This window comes from Neomonachus schauinslandi, chromosome 10 (assembly GCF_002201575.2).
Source record: "Neomonachus schauinslandi chromosome 10, ASM220157v2, whole genome shotgun sequence".
NCBI classification, from domain to species: Eukaryota; Metazoa; Chordata; class Mammalia; order Carnivora; family Phocidae; genus Neomonachus; species Neomonachus schauinslandi.
Window position 1 is genome coordinate 126,178,721 of NC_058412.1, and position 19,164 is coordinate 126,197,884.

At 45.4% G+C, this 19,164-nt stretch overlaps 2 protein-coding genes across 5 annotated transcripts in view; both read left to right on the forward strand.

Annotated features, from left to right (window-relative positions):
• Positions 1-3,920, forward strand: part of ARFGEF2 (ADP ribosylation factor guanine nucleotide exchange factor 2) — a 94,965-nt gene extending 91,045 nt beyond the window's left edge. For all 3 annotated transcript variants that reach the window (XM_044918928.1, XM_044918927.1, XM_021685902.2), the window contains one exon: positions 264-3,920. In XM_044918928.1, the coding sequence (XP_044774863.1) occupies positions 264-440 (177 nt within the window). In that variant the 3' untranslated portion in view covers positions 441-3,920. The remainder of the gene's footprint in view (positions 1-263) is intronic.
• An 8,318-nt stretch (positions 3,921-12,238) lies between these two features.
• Positions 12,239-19,164, forward strand: part of CSE1L (chromosome segregation 1 like) — a 46,387-nt gene continuing 39,461 nt past the window's right edge. For both annotated transcript variants that reach the window (XM_021685926.1, XM_044918976.1), the window contains exon 1: positions 12,239-12,378. The gene's annotated coding sequence lies outside the window, so the exon portion shown is untranslated. The remainder of the gene's footprint in view (positions 12,379-19,164) is intronic.

Below are 19,164 nucleotides of genomic sequence, written 5' to 3' on the forward strand. Positions count from 1 at the left end.
CCTGGTTCAGAAGGGGAATCTGCTTTGCTAAAATGAACGTTGACTTTGGTAGCAAAGCTGTCCCCAAAGAATTTGTGTTTGGAGTTAAACATAACTAAAAGACATTCTAATTTGCAAATTTTTCCTACCAACTTTTTAAACAGCAAGTAAAAGCACCAATATTGCAAGAAGTTCCAGGGTGAGATGAACTCTTTTGAGAAACTAGTGCCAGAAAAAGTAGCTCCCTGTCTAATTTGATCTCTCCCCTTCTCTCCCACCTCAAGTTTAAAGCACACGCTTCTATGTACTACCCCTACTTGTGTGAGATTATGCAGTTTGACCTGATTCCTGAGCTCCGAGCAGTTCTGCGCAAGTTCTTCCTGCGGATAGGTGTTGTCTATAAGATATGGATTCCAGAAGAGCCATCACAGGTACCAGGGACACTGTCCCCAGTATGGTAGCCCTGGCCCCTATGGGCCCCTGCTGCAGCTCTGCAGAACGTTCACCACGCCACCTCTGCCTGGCACATCTCGTGGAGGGTCAGATCATAGAAACAGGGAGTTGGCATCTGGGAGCTCAGAATGGCCTGGAGGAAGCTGGCCTCGACGAGGGTCCCACAGTCCCTGGCTGAGACGTTGTGCTGTTTCATTAAAGTGTTGCATACCCAGTTAACACAGTAGGTGGGGAGTCTGTTTCATCTCTGTCATTCCGTCTTCCTGACTAAACTGTCAAGCCTGTCGCCACACATGCGCCATTTCCTAGCAGAGTCCCATGATTGGCTGTATGCGTTCTGTCGGAGGAAGTTGCTTTCCTTACAAATACTGAGCATAGCTGTAGAGGTTCGTGATTATTAGAGAGTATGTTAATAAAATTTCTTGTAACGGCTAAATGCCGCCTAAAATATGCTGGATTTTTTGTTGTCGTTTGAGTGTGTTGGAGAATTTTGAGTGTTTTTGTGAGTCAGCTGTAGTTAGATTAGTTTGGAGAAAGTTAGTGGGAAAAAGCATTGTTTTTGTTTTGTTTTGTTAATGTCTGAGTGATTTTTAAAGTACTTTATGAAAAGCTACTATTGAAGATTTCATTGAAAGCAGAGTTTAGTAATTAAGTTAGAATTAAGAGCTTGCAAGGTTAAAAAATAAAAAAAGGTAGTGCTTCCTGGCTCTCCCTGCTTTAGTAACCTGGGGAGAAAAAGTCTATAGGAAAAAGTAAAAAATGTAATGAAGACGGTTAGCCTTCCTTGGAAAGTAAGTATTTGTGGATGGGTATGAAAATTTCCAGAACACGTTGTCCATCTCACACCCTCTGAAATCTAATATATGAAGTAGTAACAAAAATGAAGTAATTTAACAGAGTTAATTTATATTTGAGTAAACCTTTTATTTTTACCTCAGAATAGTGAGTTTAGTGTCCCTGCTTTGCACAGTCTCCGTTCAAGGGCCCTCCAGAGAGGGATGGCGGCTGTGCGGGAGAAGGGCCGACTGCGAAACTCCTCAGCCACACGTCATGAGTCCTTGATCCAGAGTGGGCCTGTGCTGTGGTGGGGCCAGCACAGCTGAACTGTGACCGTGGCGGGAGATGGCCTGTGCCCAGGTGCTGCCATGAACTCGAGCCTCAGAGCTGCATTCTTTGGAAGGGTTGGATTCTGGGGGCCCTTATTGTGTTAATAAAGGTGCCGTAGTCTTAACTGCAATTAGAACTGAATCCTGATGCAGCGGCTTATGTAAAGGACTGCAACAAACAGGGCCTGACGCCTGCAAGCAGTCTGTTTGGAAGCTTGATTTATTCTGAGTCGGTGAGAAAGAGAACACGAACACACGCTTCACTCCGCCCCCTCCCTCAGGGCTCCCCGAGAGCCGCCCTCAGCAGTAAAACCGGTGTTACACGGAGTCATTAACACATTCAGACTTCTGCCTATGCCCTTCAGTCCTGGAAATTGGGTTGCATTGGTGTCAACTCTGGTGCCTTAGAAGTTAGCAAGTTGGGAACCTATCTAAAATCGGGTATTTTTTCTTTATAGAGAAGGATTTCTGGTGCTTTTGTTTCCTAAGAAACCAATTTCTTAAATTTGTTTGTTTTTAACAGCTTTGAGGAATGTTTGGTTTGGGCCAGCAGTACTCTATTTTTTTTTCTTTCCCCCAAAGTATTTTAATTTCTCTACCAAAGAAAAAAAGAGCCGGTTTAGGTTTTTATGTTACTTACATACATATTAGAGAAGAGGAGCTATATAATTTAGGAGGAAGGGACCACAGGCGAGTATTTTATTGTGAATGGAAAACGTCAGCACCTTTGACTTACCTTGTCCTGGAATGCATTCCGTCTTTATGCTGCAGCCGAGACTCCTTCCCTGGGACGGTGGTCGGCCACAGCCTCAACAAGTCCATGCTCTCCATCCACATTTGTCCTGATGGCACGCGCAGGAATGTGCCGCTGTGTCCCCTACTGGAGACTTTTCCTTTCCTTCTGAGGTTCTCATGTGCTGTTTTCTTCAACGGTGGGTGACCCTGCCGCCGGTGTCTTGCTGCTGCCTCTTTCGTTCTTGCCACCTCTTGCAGAGCGGGAAGTGTGTGAGCGCATTTTGTTCCGTGCCCAAACATTCAGCTTTGCGTTTTGTTTTGTTTTTAACTTTGTCTTTTAAAAGGTTGGATTTTCTGAATGAGGCATTTGAATCGTACCGGCATGGACCTTTTAAAAACCGGGATGTCAAACCATTTGGGGTAAATTTTTCTTGCCGGTGGCCGTGACATACAGAGGAATTCCTTACCTCTACTAATAAGCCATTCAGCCTAAATTCTACTTTGTGAATAAATCTATTCTATCTCATGGTAAACGTGGCTTGTGCCACTCAAAAACTAGTGGGAAGAGTGTGTGTGACTGCAGCCCCGGGCCAGGACGCCATTCACTAACAAAGTTAGAGAAGATGGAGCATTTCCAAGGCCTTATTTCTTTGTCAGGATGCTTTAAGTGTGATTATATGTGCTGGGTCTCTAGAGAAGTTTTTGTTACAACACTGCTACTTTGAGCAATTTTGTTTTTCTGCACTGTCCTTGAGGGAAATCACCAGCTCTGGCATCTTAACAACAAACGGTGGATGGGAAATCTGTTTCTAATATGCATCTTTAGAGTCAAATACACCTTTTTCCTGTTACTTCTCATGTACAACCAAAGAACTACATTATGGAAATTGTATCATAATATCTGGAAACACAGCATTTTCCTCTGACAGGTGACTTTTGTACAAAATGAAAAAAAAAAAAAAGCTAGACCTTTTTGTTGTTCTTTTGCGATTACAGCTCTCCATTTCGTAGTCTTTATAGTTATTGAAGGAACCTGCTGATAGAGGCAAGTACGACTGTCCTATTCAAATGTTTGTTGTTACGATGCAAATGGATATTGGTTGAGACAGAAGCTAGATCCTTACTACTGCATTCTCTGAATTCTGTTTTAACATTTGTGTTAAAGTAGACATAGCTTGAACTCATGTGAAATCGTGGAGTATTGCTATCAGCAGCTTTGCAGTTGGAGAAACAAAGAAACCAAAGCTGAATATTTAAAAGAATGAATCTATCTGGAAATCCTTGCTCTCAAAAGAAGACACTCATCAGGTGTAGTTTTTCTCAGTGTTCTAATTTTTAAAAAATTTTATCTTCATATTTGCATCAAATATTTCTTTATGTGCACAATGTATGTTTTACCTCCTTAAAATGCCTAAAAGTTAGTTTAGCTACCTTTGTTTAATCTACACACGATGATTAAGTGCATTTAATATTGGTAATTTAATGAAAAGCATTCCTTGCCCAATGGATGTATACATTTTTGAAAGAATAAGCCGAATTATATAATATGAAATGCTATGTAAAGTTTTCTATGTAAAAATATTATGTATAATACTGTTAAAATCCCATGCTTTAATCAGGTGGTAAATCAGTAATAAAGTTTTAAAAAGTAAAGCTGTTTTTAATATAGTAATTTATATATATGTATATGTATATATATCAAGCTATAGTTTTGGGTACATTTGTTCTTATGGCAGCTACAAGCTTGTAGCTCTCAATTGGTAGTAAAATTTGGCCTCAGTAGTTAAAAATAATTTCTAGGGGCGCGTGGGTGGCTCAGTTGTTGGGCATCTGCCTTCGGCTCAGGTCATGATCCCAGGGTCCTGGGATCGAGCCCCGCATCGGGCTCCCTGCTCCGCGGGAAGCCTGCTTCTCCCTCTCCCACTCCCTCTGCTTGTGTTCCCTCTCTCGCTGTCTCTCTCTGTGTCAAATAAATAAATAAAATCTTAAAAAAAATAAATAATTTCTAATGGGAGAATATTAATTGTGGGTTTTAATAATTTAAATAAGGTTCCCTTCTTCCCCCTCCCTCCCAATGAAAGGGGGGGAAAAAAATCCAGTCACGAGAAGATTCTTATTTATCTCTTGAACTCACTTTAACTCATTAGTTTGACCAGTGGGTGAGTTCCCAAAAGAAGACAACAGTCTCCTCTTGCTGGTGTTGAGGGCAGGTTTGCAAAGGAAGACTCGTAGGTAGCCAACTTGGACACTGAGTGGAAGGCAATTCTAAGGTTCACAAAGGGTGCCAACCTAGGAAGACATGGCTTGGCTTTACTGCCTCTGAATTCAGAATCCATTCTTTCTGAAATATCCTAAAATTGTAAATCACCATTGTACTTAAAATACTCCCCTGCTGAAATTTACTCATACTCTTTCATCTTTATTAATTTATTGGAATAAAATGGTGACTCTCTGTGGTCCCACATATCAGGTGCTTCCAGTGAAGAACAAAAGGAGTGCCTGGGTTTTATCTAGCGCAGTGTTTTTCAACCTGCTGCCAACCAGGAGTTTTCCGTCCTGTCCCCAGGGGGCACTTGGGACACTTGGCAATGTCTGGAGACATTTTGGGTTGTCATGGCAGGAGGGGGGTGGGTAGGATGCTGCTAAACAGCCCCCACCAGAGTTACCCAGCCTCAAGGTCTAATTGGTGCTAAGGTTGAAAAACCCTGAACTAAATTGACTCTGAGTCTAACAAGGCTTCTTTAGTGTGGTGTTGTAGGACCCAAGAGTCTGTCTGTGGCAGATACTGTCAGCCTTCTGTGGCCTTCCTGTCTAAAAAAAAAGGTCACTTCTGCTTACCCATTTTAGAAAGGAGGGCATGCTGAGGTTGAGGAAGGACCAACTTCATGTTATTTATTTAAAGTGCTATTAAGCATTTGCAAGGTAATTTCATCATGATGCTGCATCTGTACCCTCCCTGCCCACAGACTGGAACACATTTTAGGCAAAAGTACATTTTCTTTTTCAAAGGACCAGAGTAGTTCCCTGGAATTTTTGCAAAGCTGTGTAACATGCCTGTGGTCCAGTTCAAGAAACCTGCTAAACTGTCCTTGAGTTAGTCATTTGTGTCACATCTTAGGAGTGGCCAGCTTAATTAATGCAATGACGTACCTGCAGCAAAAGAAGAAGGGGTGAGGGCTCCCCAAGGATTCTGGCAGAAATGACTTTAGTCTAATTTTTACACATGTCTGTTTCCAGACACAAGCCAACCTTATCTGGTGCTCAACTGAAGATTGAGCCTTTGCAGATAATTTTTATATAAGTCAGTTTTCATCTTTCCCAGAGACTCCCCATCTTTGCATAAAGCTTCTATAGCTTCTTCTTCACTGACCTAATTTAGATTTGTTTAAAGAATGTACCTTGATTTATGTTCAAGAAGCACCATGTGTTCTCGTAAACTTCTTAGCTTGAGTGACTTTGAGCTTAAATAATGGCGTATTGATTTTTTTTGTCCAGAGTGCTATGGGTTTCTGAGAAGCAAGCAAAAACCAAGCACCATTCTATAGGAGAGGACAGTGGACAGATCACAGAAGCTGGAATGAAGAATGCTTTGTACAGAAGGATTTGTGCTAACTTTCTGCCCCTTTTGGGGCATCAGCAATAAGCAGGCTTTTATTTTTACTTTTTTTTTTTTTTTTTTTTTTTCATTTGAGAGAGAGAGAGAAACAGCATGAGAGGGGATAGGGTCAGAGGGAGAAGCAGACTCCCCGCTGAGCAGGGAGCCCGATGTGGGACTCGATCCCAGGACTCCAGGATCATGACCTGAGCTGAAGGCAGTCGCTTAACCAACTGAGCCACCCAGGCGCCCTATTAATGTCACTTTTTAAAGAACTAACATTTACTGATAGTTTACCACACTGCAGATGCCTTACTTTGCATACAGGAAATCCTTTAAACTTCACAGCAACTGTATGAAATAGATAGCATTAGACCTCCATTTTTTTAAGTGTATTTATTTATTTATTCACTTTAATAATCTCTACACCCACCATGGGGCTCCAACCTATGACCCCAAGATCAAGTCGCATGCTCCACCGACTGAGCTACCCAGGCGCCCCAAGTGTCCGACTCTTGATTTCAGCTCAAGTTGTGATCTCCAGGTCATGAGATCAAACCCCACATCGGGCTCCACACTCAGCCATAGAGTCTGCTTGGGATTCTCTCTCCCTCTCCCTTTACCCCTCCCTTTTGTGCTCTCTCTCTCTCTCTAAAATGAATAAATATGGGCACCTGCGTGGCTTAGTCAGTTAATGGTCTGCCTTTGGCTCAAGTTATGATCTCAAGGTCCTGGGGTTGAGCCCCACATCGGGCTCCCTGCTCAGCGGGAAGTCTGCTTCTCCCTCTCCCTCTGCCCCTCCCCCTGCTCCTGCTCTCTCTCTCTCTCTCTCTCTCTCAAATAGATTAATAAAATCTTTTTAAAAAACAAAATAAATCGTTAAAATAAATACATAAATAAAAGTTTTATGTCAAAATAGTAAGTGTTTGAAAACACATTCCATCCTCCTTCCTTGACAAAACCTTTGCAATATCTGGAAGTCAGACTGCATTCTCAGGCTCCTCAGAGTTCCAGGCCAGAACACAGCAGCATGGGAAGAAATCAGTCCTTGTCCTGCCCCCTTTCTCTCCTCACCCCAAGCCTCAACCTGTACCACAAGGCTTTGAATGTGTGCGCGTGGATATGCAGCTCTGTCCGAACCCCCTGCAAACACATCTGTCCCCAAGTCACACTGCCAGTGTAGGGGTGCTCACAGCTGCTGTGTATCTGCTCTCAGGAGCGACCCAGCCAAGGGATTTCTACAGACCCTGGAAGAGGGCTTGGGGCTTGTTGGTGAGGAATTCCAGGGTCTTATGCAAACCAGAACGAGGTCTGAAAGGAGGTGATAAGGGTTTTGGGTGAGCACGCCCACTGGGCGTATGGACCCCTCACCTGCGGGCAGCTGGAGCGGGACCAGAGCCACACCCTCTAAAGCATAAGGGCCAAGGCACGTGTCCAAAGGCCTGTCCAGGTCTACAGCAGTACCACCTAGGAAAATGCAGGACTGGGGACAATGGGACGACGTCAAAAATACACTGCCTCCCCGTCTAGAGATGGAGATGAGAGCTAACAGCGTTGGACAGTTACTATTTTTCAGATGCTCTTCCATGGGCCTCATCTTTCCTGGCTCTGTCATCTGCCCAGACCCACTGAGAGGCAAATTACTATTACCATCACTCCTGTAGAGATCAGACAGCTCAATTTTAAGTAACTTGCCCGGTGTCATAGAGATGGCGTGAAGGTCTTAACCTGGGTAGTCATGCTCTCGTTTTTTTTTTTTTTAAGATTGTATTTATTTATTTGACAGCACAGCACAAGCATGGGGAGTGTCAGAGGGAGAGGGAGAAGCAGGCTTCCCGCTAAGCAGGGAGCCCAATGCAGGGCTTGATCCCAGGACCCTGGGATCATGACCTGAGCTGAAAGCAGACACACCCAGGCGCCCCCATGCTCTGAACTAGTATGATACAACAGGATCAAAGCAGAGTGACAGTAAAGTCTGGTAAAAGATATGTCAATTCTATCTCAATAAAGCAGGGGGGTTAAAAAGATATGCCAGGAAATTGTTAACCAAAAGAAAGCAGGTCTAACAATATTGATTCAGACAAACAGAATTGGAAGAGGAGAGGTCTGAAAGGACCAAAGAGGAATATTTCACATCGTCAGATGGTAGACAGACTTCCTCGGGAAGAAATGGCATGAACCTAATCTACCTAATAGCTTCAAAACATACAACAAAAGACAACTGAGTACACTTTAACAATGACAAAGCCAGAATCATGGTGGGAGACCAACATGCCTCTCAGAGAACATCTAGTAAAGCACGATTAAAAATAAGGACATAGAGAACATAATATGTTACCTACAGTGAATGTCCTAATTAGCGAAAGACCAAATCCTCTCATGTTTGTCCCGTGTGAATTTTTCACCATGTGCACATTAGCAGTTGCAGCAAACCTGGGAGTGTGTGGACGGGATGGGCTGGTGGGGGGGCGGGGGGCGGGTGGGTAGAGATTCCCAAGGGAGCCTTCAGGTATCACCCATGGAGACTGGAGAAGGAGACCATACCGACCTTTCTGTGACCCTCACCTGTGTGGTTCTTCTTTCAGCTGCAAAGGGCGAGGGGAGTCGGCACCACTAGAGCTGTGTCCACAGACATGATAACCTTGGCACACTCAGGGCTTCCTGCAGAACCTGGTAGAGATGCTAGACCTACAAGTGTATGCCAGCCAGCCTCCTTCGTGATTAGCTCTCAGAGATGGAAAACTGTTAAATCATCAGGGTTGTTCTCACCGGGATTGGAGGAAAATCTTCGTCTAGGAAAGCAGATTAGTATGATCTTAGTATGATCAAGATTACTTGTGCTGGAGCGCCTGGGTGGCTCAGTTGGTTAAGCGACTGCCTTCGGCTCAGGTCATGATCCTGAAGTCCCGGGATCGAGTCCCGCATCGGGCTCCCTGCTCAGCAGGGAGCCTGCTTCTCCCTCTGACCCTCCCCCCTCTCATGTGCTCTCTGTGTCTCTCTGTCTCAAATAAATAAATAAAATCTTTAAAAAAAAAAAAGATTACTTGTGCTATTGCTGCAATGGTAAAAATACATCTTTTCCACCAGTGTCCTTAATAACTTACACCTTTCTCAATGGACTTTATTTATATAGGGAATTTCATTCATCATTCAATACTTATTGAGCAGGTACTGTGTGCTTGGTGCTGGGGGGACAGCTGTAAGTAAGATAAATAAGGTCCTTGTTCTAATAGAGTCCTTAAGCTGATGGTGGGGAGAGGAATTAACAAAGACAGTTGCAAAGAATGATAAATGCTATGAAGAAAACAATGATATATTGAGGCTTAGCTTGCCAGATAAAATACAGGACACCTGAGTCAATGTGAATTTCAGATAAACGATGTATGATCTTTTAGAAGTATGTCCCATGCAATATTTATATTAAAAAGTCATGCATTGTTTTTCTGAGGTTCATATTGAACTGGGTGTCCTGTATTTTACTTGCTAAATCTGGCAAACCTGGGTCCTGGGTGGTTCAGTTGGTTAAGTGTCTGCCTTCGGCTCAAGTCATGATCCCAGAGTCCTGGGATCAAGTCCTGCATCGGGCTCCCTGCTCAGTGCGGGGAGTCTACTTTTCCCTTTACCCCTCCCCCCCTGCTCATGATCTCTCTCTCTCTCACTCTCCCTCTGTCAAATAAATAAAATCTTAAAAAAAAAATAAGTGGCAAACCTAAATGTCGAGTTATCAGGTATGAAGAGTGGGCAATTTCAGACAGGTTGGAAGGCCTCTCTGAGGAGGTGACATTTGAGTGGGAATCTGGAGGTAAACAGAGGGAGCCAGTTATTCGGGGGTCTAAAAGAGCATTCAGGCAGAGGGAAGGGCAAGTACAAATACTGAGGTGGGAATAAGCTTGGAGCTTGGAAGAACAGAAAGGAAGGCAAGGTGGCTAAATTGAGTGAGGGTGGAGAGGAGGAAGGAGGAAGGTGATGAGGTCAGACAGGTTGACAGGGGCCAGAACTTGCAGGGTTTGTGGACTGTGACAAGAGATGTTGAATAATTTTACAAAATAGTTACATCCATGACCCTTTCACTCAAACAGAGCAATTTTTGCATTTTATCTCAGGAATTGCTTTTACATGTTCATAGCCAGGGTGCTGTCAAAGATAAACAAAGTCAGACATTGTTAAAGCAGTAAAAACAGATTTTATTCAGAAACTACTCACAGTGGGGGAGAGAGTTGATTCTGACTGTGCAGAGGTGATTGGGCATTTTATTTTATTTTTTAAGATTTTATTTATTCATTTTGAGAGAGAGAGCATGTGAGCGGCAAAGGGAAAGGGAATCTCAAGCAGACTCCCCACTGAGCGTGGAGCCAGGCATGACCCTGAGATCATGATCTAAACTGAAACCAGGAGTCAGAGGCTTAACTGAGTGAGCCACCCAGGCACCCCTGATTGGGCATTTTATTTTTTTATTTATTTTTTAAAAGATTTTATTTATTTATTTGTCAGAGAGAGAGAGTGTGCGCTCACACAAGCAGGGGGAGCTGCAGACAGAGGCAGAGGGAGAGAAGCGAGAGAGGAACACAAGCAGGGGGAGTGGGAGAGGGAGAAGCAGGCTCCTCCTGGCTGAGCAGGGAGCCAGATGTGGGACCTGATTCCAGGACCCTGGGATCATGACACGAGCTGAAGTCTGCCGCTTAACTGATTGAGCCACCCAGGCGTCCCTGATCTGGCATTTTAAAGGTGAATGTGGGAGTTGGAGAGTGAGGGCCCAGGTGAAAACTTAAAGCGTTGGTCGGTGTAAATGTCATCAGGCTCACTATGTCTGCTAGCTAGCAATTATCAGGGTTAGGCTCCCATCTGCGCACAGAGACCGAGAAACAGGCCTCACCTTCTTGATGATTATATTTCAAAGGAATGGCTTTCAGGTCATTGAGAAAGACACTCCTGAACTGCAGGAGATACATATACATCTCAGAGGGACAGAAGAAAGATTCACAATTGTAAGTCCTTTTTAGTAAATGCTTTAAGGAAGGGAGGTTGGGGCCTATACCCAGGTGTGGGCTAGAACAAACAGTAAATTCTCCTGGCAGCATTGAAGTTTCTCAAGCATGTCTGTGTGTGTGTGTGTGTGTGTGTGTGTGTTGGGGTGGGGGACACTGGGGTCATCCTAGGGTCATGGCCTTATGCTGCTGCTAGAAGCCATGTTCAAATTTGGTCATCTCTTACTGCAGAGGTTTGAACAGAGTCATTATATGCTGAGAGTTCTGCAGGTCTCAGTGCCTATATAATTCTGTGTTCTTATAATATTTGTTTCCTCCAGTGATAACCAAATACATGCCTTTTAGTCCCCAGAGTAGCAAGTTAGCAATTGCAAGGGATGCGCTCTGAAACAGCTGAGCCTCAGCCTGCTGGTGGCTGAAACTGAGAGCTGGGATTTCCCTAAGTCCTCATTGCTTCCTGTCCATTGTCACACTCTATGGATCATAAGATCCTACAGGCTCCACCTCTATAGTATATCCTGAAGCTGTCCGCTTGTCTCCATATGCGCTGCTACTCACCTGAGTTCCGAGCCATCACGTCTCTCTCCTGGATGCCTCCAGGCTCCCTGCTTCAAGTTCTTCGCCCCCACCCCCATACAGTCCATCTCCACACAGCAACTGGTGGGCCTTTTAAAGTGTAGATTTGGTGGCCTTCCCCTAATGGATGCACATGAGAGTGAGACCTAGTCTAAACAGGGCTTATGACGCCTATATCATCTGGCCCCTGCTGGCCTAACTTCATCTCCTGCCTCTCGGCACTTCATTAAGCCCCAGCCCAGCTCACTCCTGCCTCAGAGCCCAGGCTGTTGGCATCCCCTCCTCCTGGAATGCTCTCCAGGAGGATCTTGACACAGCTGCCTCCTTGTTGAAATTGAGGTCAAGTGTCACTTGTTCAGAGGTCTTCTCTGACCAATCAATGACCTTCCAAGTCACTGCCTGTCATATCATCCTGTTTTATGTTTTCTCGTCGTAGCGCTTATCAAGATCTGAAATGATTTCGTGTATTCCGCCTCTTCCTCTAAAACCTGCGCTCTGCGAGGGGCGGAAAGTTCTCGGTCTGAGAGGCTATGGACATGACTTTGAGCAGTTCGTTCAACAGTTATAGAAGAACTACTACGTGCCTCACTGAAGCCCTACATCAGACTACGTCGCACTCCGGCGGCCACTCGCTGAACCCCTGTCCGTTCTCATGAAAATGGGGACTGTGGTGCCCCAAGCCGCGGTCTGAGCCAAAGGGCATTGTCGCTTGTGACGTCAGCGCAAACACAGAGCCGGTCGCGATTGGCCATCCGAGCTTGGGTGGGGCCTGAGCGCTCCTGGTCCCGCCCCTCGCCTCTTCCCGGCTCACGCATGCGCCCGGGCCGCAGCCTCGCCGCCGCGCCATTTTGCCGGGGTTTGAATGTGAGGCGGAGCGGCAGCAGGGGTGGGTAGTGCCGGCTACAGTTCGCGGCTGAGATTCCCTTCTCCGTTCCCGTATCCCCAAGAGGTGAGGCGCGGGGCGTGCAGGGCCTGGCAGGGTGGTCTCTTGGGACCCCGCTGGGGGAGGGATGCGACGTTTCTGACACTTCGAGCGCTGGGAAGCAAAGAACGCGCCTCTGGGCGAGAGCGGAATTTGAGCCCGTGCTTCGGGCGGCGCCCTCGGGCGAGGTCTTTGCCTGCACGGACGGGTCGCGCCTCACCTCGCGGCGTGCCAGGCCTCAGGCCCAAGCCCAGCGGCCCCGGGGCCTGTGAGGGGCGAGGGCCCCCGAGGCGCGGCCTAACGCGAGCCGCCCGAGCGCCCTCCCTTTCCCCCCCCCAGCTCCGCGCGGATTGGCCGCGCCGCCGCCGGGCCGCTCGGGAAGGCCACCTCTCATTGGTCGCGCCCGCGCGTCCGTCCTCGTCGCGCTGGGCCACCCGCAACGTGAGCGGAGTGCAGTGGCGAGGCCTGTCCGGCGGGGCGGCGGGGCGGCGGGGTCGGAGCCGGCTGCCGCCCAGACGGCCTCTTCCCCGGGACTCACGCTCTGATTGGAAGGGGGACCTTTAACCTCCCTGTGCTTCAGTCTCCCCGACTGTAAATGGGCATCGTGATCTCACTTTGCTGAGTTGTTTGAGGATTACATTCTAGTCCATGCACCTGCCCAGGAATGTAGGGTCTCGCTCTTGGGGGAGACGCGAGAGTGTGGTAGTTCGGGGCATGAGCTTTGGAATTAGAAGGCCTGGGTTCGCTCCAGAGTCGGCCTCCCTGGGAGTGCAGGTTAGGGCTCGTCTCTTCATCCCTCGGAGTCTCCCCCTTTCCTTATCCGCAAAGTGGGGTTGAAAACAATCTGCCTCGCAAAGTGGCTGTGAGGATCCACGGAGTTATTACCGTGGTTTACAAAGTCCTACCCGAAGTGACCATTGTCTGCCTCTTCCACCCGTCTCTTCTCCTTAGCCACTGTAGCCATACTGCTGACTTTGTTTTCTTAAATGTTCCAAGTTCGTGCCCACCATAGAGCATTTGGACGTGCCTTTCGTTTGCTTGGAAATTATCAACATCAGAACTTTGCAAGGCTGGCTCCCTGTCCTTTAAGTTTCATGTCCCTTACAGCTTTGACCAACTTCTCTGAGGACTTATTTCTTTCAACTTTTTACTTAATAGCATTTACTATTAACTAGAATTAGAGTTGTTCATTGTCTTTCTCAGCTGCTGGGTTGTAAACTTCAAGAGCAAGGACCTTGCCTGTCTTGTTTACTGCTGTATTCTGGTGATGAGTGCTTACCACGTGGTAGATGCCCAAGTGTTGTTATTCATTGGAGGCATGGGGGGGGGTGCTTTTTACTACTCTTGGATCCCACCTATGTTCTTTTTTTTTTTTAAGATTTTATTTATTTTTTTGGCAGAGAGAGACACAGTAAGAGAGGGAACACAAGCAGGGGGAGTGGGAGAGGGAGAAGCAGGCTTCCCGCGGAGCAGGGAGCCCTATGCGGGGCTCCATCCCAGGACTGGGATCATGACCTGAGCCGAAGGCAGACGCGTAACCACTGAGCCACCCAGGTGCCCCACCTGTGTTCTTTTCTCTTCTCCTGAGCCCCCTCCCCATAGTTGAATTTTTAACCTGTGTGCGTGTCTCCACTTTCTGCACAATTCCTGGGACTCTTGATTGACCTTATCCCTCCAAGACACTTTGACTTCTTTCTATCAGTGCAAGGGAGTTTTCTCTTCCCATCTGGTTGCTTTGATTTCTGCTACTTGGGGGCTGGGACAGAAGGTTTCCTATAGAGGATCGGATGTGTTTGAGAGCAGTGCTCTAGCTTTGGAATTAATTTGTTCCTTCATTTAATAACTATAGAGCATCCACTTAATATCTGGGAATACAGTGAAGAAATAAAAATGGACAAGGTCCTTTTCCTTGGGGAGCTTATATGCTAATGGGAGAAAGAAACAGTAATACAAATAAATGAATTAGATAATTTCAGATAGTGACAAGTGACAGAGCCAATGTGACAGATGAAGGCTTCTCTGGGGGCACCTGAGTGGCTCAGTCTGTTAAGGGTCCAACTTGATTTCAGCTCAGGTCATGATCTCAAGGTTGTGAGATGGAGTCCCATATTGGGCTCTGTGCTAGAGGTAGAGTTTGCTTAGGATTCTCTCTCTGTCCCTCCCTCTCTCTCCCTCCCCCTCTCTTAAAAAAAAAAAAAAAAAAAGGCTTCTCTGGAGAGGTGACTTTTGAGCTGAGATCAGCCATGGAAGGTTGGGGGGGACAGAGCATTCCAGGCAGAGGGAATAGAAAGTAAGTACAAAGACTTGAGGACAGGAATGGACTTAGAATATTGGAATATTGGAGGAAAATCCAGCTTGCTACAGTAGTGTATGAAGAAAGGAGAGGTATCTGCGGGCCAGATCATATAGGGCTTTATAGACAATGTACAGTTTGGATTTGATACTAAGTGGTCTATTCCTGTGATTAGAAAGCAGGGGGGGGGGTCGAGGTTCTTGATATGTGTGTGCCAGATAGTTTTCATTCATTGGATCTCTTTCCCTTTCCCCAGATGTAAGGACTCAGGAATGGTTCTCTAATGTGGAGGAAATATCTAAGGAAAAGGCACAGATCTTGGATCAGCTTATGTCACAGATGTCTGTCAGATGGCCTTGGAAAGCAAAGTTTTTATTCCAAAAGTCTTCATCCATAACTGAGGGCCTGTGGGAAGAGGCTAGACTTAGGTCCAGCCATTCATTCAACAAGAAGAACTTGGAATTTAGATAAGTCTCTCATCACTGATTTACTGTGGTACATGTGTTTTCTTTTTTAACTGAATTGGTAGGGATTTCCAAAGATCTGTGGAAAAAGTAATGTATCTCATATAAAAGCAAAATAATGAATTTCACATTTCTAGTTTTAATCATTATTTTAAAATCAATAACACTTTCTACATTTACATTTTGCTAATTTTTTTTTTTTAAATTTCACCTATTTATCTGAGAGAGAGAATGAGATAGAGAGAGAGCATGAAAGGGGGGAGGGTCAGAGGGAGAAGCAGACTCCCTGCCGAGCAGGGAGCCCGATGCGGGGCTCGATCCCAGGACCCCGGGATCATGACCCGAGCCGAAGGCAGACGCTTAACGACTGAGCCCCCCAGGCGCCCCACCACACATGCAGCTTCTCCCGATCAGATGTGCAGCGCATGTGCATGGTGCCGTCACAAAGCTGAGCAGGGCCCAGGAGCAGGCAGGACCAGCTAGGCCAGAACGTGCCGCACAGAAGCCCGTGGGCTCTGCTTAGCCTCAGCTCATCACGGATGTCCCCACTTAGGCTGTGGCAGGAGCAGCAGTGAGTCTCCCTCTGGCCTCTGACATTGCTGAGCGTGGACAGATTAGTGAGCAGGTGGTCCCGTTCTGGAATGAGGACCTATGCAAATCCTGTCATTATTCAGACTGTGTTCTTCTGTGGTATCTGCCTCTTTTTTTTTTTGAAAGATTTTATTTATTAGAGAGAGCACAAGAGGGGGGAGCGGGAGAGGGAGAAGCAGACTCCCTGCTGAGCAGGGAGCCCGATGTGGGACTCGATCCCGGGACTCCAGGACCATGACCCGAGCCGAAGGCAGTCGCTCAACCAACTGAGCCACCCAGGCGCCCTACATTTTGCTAATATTTTAAAGAGTCCTGGTACTTTCACATGTGGCCAAATTAGATAGCTTAATTAGACCTTGATCTTGCCGATATATTGTGAATACCTGTGGAGTATTCTCTAAAGTTACCTGATTTGTCATGCTTTCCCAAATCAGGGCTAAGCTTACAATTTTTTTTGAAGATTTTATTTATTTATTGGAGAGAGAGCACCACACACACGAGTAGGGGGAGGGGGCAGAGGGAGCGGGAGAAGCAGACTCCCTGCTGACCAGGGAGACTGAAGCAGGGCTGGATCCCAGGACCCTGAGATCATGACCTGAACCATAGGCAGACACTTAACCGACTGGTCCACCCAGACGCCCCTACCATTTGGTTTTTTAGACATTATCACTAAGGAGATACAAAAAGGGTTTGTTGACAGGTATTTCGTTCCTTAATTAGTACTAAACTCAAGGATCTGTGTAGTATTTTGACTTTCAGGGATTGTTTCATGCATATTTACATATCCCCGTGAGCCCCCATTTTTTTTTTTTTTTTTAACTTACAGATAGTCCTGCTTAGTACTGGAACTTTATCATTTTAGTGTCATGCTGTCATGTGGTCCTAGAATCAGTTGTCTCCACCTTTTCCTGTAGTCACAGTCAGTTGACCAGAACAAATGTGTAGAATGATGGAAAGTTTTTTTTTTTTTTTAAGATTTTATTTATTTATTTGAGAGAGAGAGCACATGAGAGGGAGGAGGGTTAGAGGGAGAAGCAGACTCCCCACTGAGCAGGGAGCCCGATGCAGGACTCAATGCTGGGACTCCAGGATCATGACCTGAGCCGAAGGCAGTTGCTCAACCAGCTGAGCCACCCAGGCGCCCTGATGGAAAGTTTTTGATGGAAAAAATCAATCAAGGGAGTGCAGCTTTTGAAAATAGTACAAGAAATACATAGTAGGTACCTATCACTATTGTAAAGCTCTAGGGAGATTGAAGTGAACAAAGCCCCTACAAGAAAGTGAAGCAGTATGCCTTATAAAATTTGGAAATTTGGAACTTGGAAAAATAGAGTAAAGGAATAGAGAGTGACTGAAGAGGGTGGTCTTTTAGATAGGGTGGTCCAGGAAGGCATCTCTGAAAAGAGATAACCTTGGAAAGAGACCTGAATGAAGTGGGCAGTGCCAGGCAGCTCTCCAGAGGCAGAGCTGTTCAGGCAGGTGGAACAGTAAGTGCAAAGCCCTGAAACAAAAGTATAAGCACTGGCATATATGAACAGTAATATAGGACAAATTTCAAATTCACTTCTTTCTTGAAAAACTTTTGAATGAACAGAAATTAATTATGGTGGGTAAGTTATCATTTGTTTATCTTACAGATGTAAGAGTTCCCTTGTTAAGTTGGGGCTCCTCATAACTGATCCTCAAAGAATAGTCTCTAATACACACTGGGAACTCCTGTTTTTGCTAGTTGACTGACATATATACTCATCCTTTAGTTCATTCAACAAATGCTTACTGTGTATCTCCTGTGTGCCAGGCAATGGTAAAGTCCTGGGCTTACAGAGACAAGACATACAAAGTCCCTGCCATAGGAGCTTACAGTAAGGATAACAAGTATATAAAAGATAATTCAGATTGATGGTTACTGCTATTAATAGTGTAATGGGAACAAGGTAGATGATAATGGTGGAAGGCCCTTTTGAGGAGTTGACAGCGGGCTGACAGCTAAATGATACCCAATATCAAATTAGAAGGAAGAGCATTATTACAGCATGGAGAACCGTCTTGGCTGGTTCACACAACAGAGGGAAGGCTTTTGTGGCTTGAACTTAGAGCCAAAAAGAAGCCAAAAGAAGGTAAATGAAGTTGACAGGTTACAGATTGCATGGGACTCTACCATGGTAAAGAGTAGAATTTTTTTTTTTTAAGATTTATTTTAAAGAGAGAGAAAGAGTATGCACACTAGAGAGAGTGCACACCTTTGGGGGGAGGGGTAGAGGGAGAAAATCTCAAGCAACTCAAGCAAACTCCCTGCTGTGGAGCCCGACTTGGGCCTCGATCTTATGACCCATGAGATCGATCTTATGACCCGTGAGATCGTGACCTGAGCCCATATCACAAGTCGGTCACTTAACCAACTGAGACGCCCCAAGGGTTTGGATTTTTAATATAGATAATTATGAGGAATATAAGAGATTTTAGCTGAGACATGTATAGTGCTTTAAGAACATAATGAAGAATGTTAGTTGGGTGCCTGGGTGGCTCAGTCCGTTGAGCTGTTGGTTCTTGATTTCTGCTTGACATGATCTCAGGGTCCTGGGATCAAGCCCTGTGTGGGGCTCCGAGCTCAGTGAGGAATCTGCTTAAGGATTCTTTTCTGTTCCTGGGGCGCCTGGGTGGCTCAGTTGGTTAAGCGACTGCCTTCGGCTCAGGTCATGATCCTGGAGTCCCGGGATCGAGTCCCGCATCGGGCTCCCTGCTCAGCGGGGAGTCTGCTTCTCCCTCTGACCCTCCTCCCTCTCATGCTCTCTGTCTCTCATTCTCTCTCTCAAATAAATAAATAAAATCTTTAAAAAAAAAAAAAAAGATTCTTTCTGTTCCTTTCCCTCTGCCCCCTCCCCTGCTCACAAGCGTGCACGCTCTCTTTCTGTCCCTAAAATAAATAAATCTTAAAAAAAAAAAAAAAAAAAGTGAAATGCAGAATTACTGAGGAGTGTATTAAATTCAACAGAATAGGGGCTCCTGCATGGCTCAGTCAGTTAAGCGTCAGACTCTTGATCTTGGTTGGCTCAGGTGTTGATCTCAGGGTCATGAGAGCCTGCTTAAAAAATCAGTAAATAAAGGATATTATTAAAAAAAAAAATCTCAAAATAGATCCAATTAATCTCTGTAATCCTCCCAATACACACAGTTTCTAACATGCTGCCTTGAATAAATGTCAAAAGGTAGAACAAATTTGTGTGGCAAAGAAAGAAGGGTTTTTTGGTTTTCTGGGGTTTTTTTTTAGCTTACATACACTGATGTAGATGATTTTGCTTGGCAACAGCAAACTTTCATGATTTCATAACAGATTGAGCATTTCAACACAAAGAATGGGAAAGGAATTGATTAAATCACTACTTTCCAAAGTTTTTTTGTTTTGCTTTGTTTTGTTTTGTTTTTTTAAAGATTTTATTTATTTATTTGAGACAGAATGAGATAGAG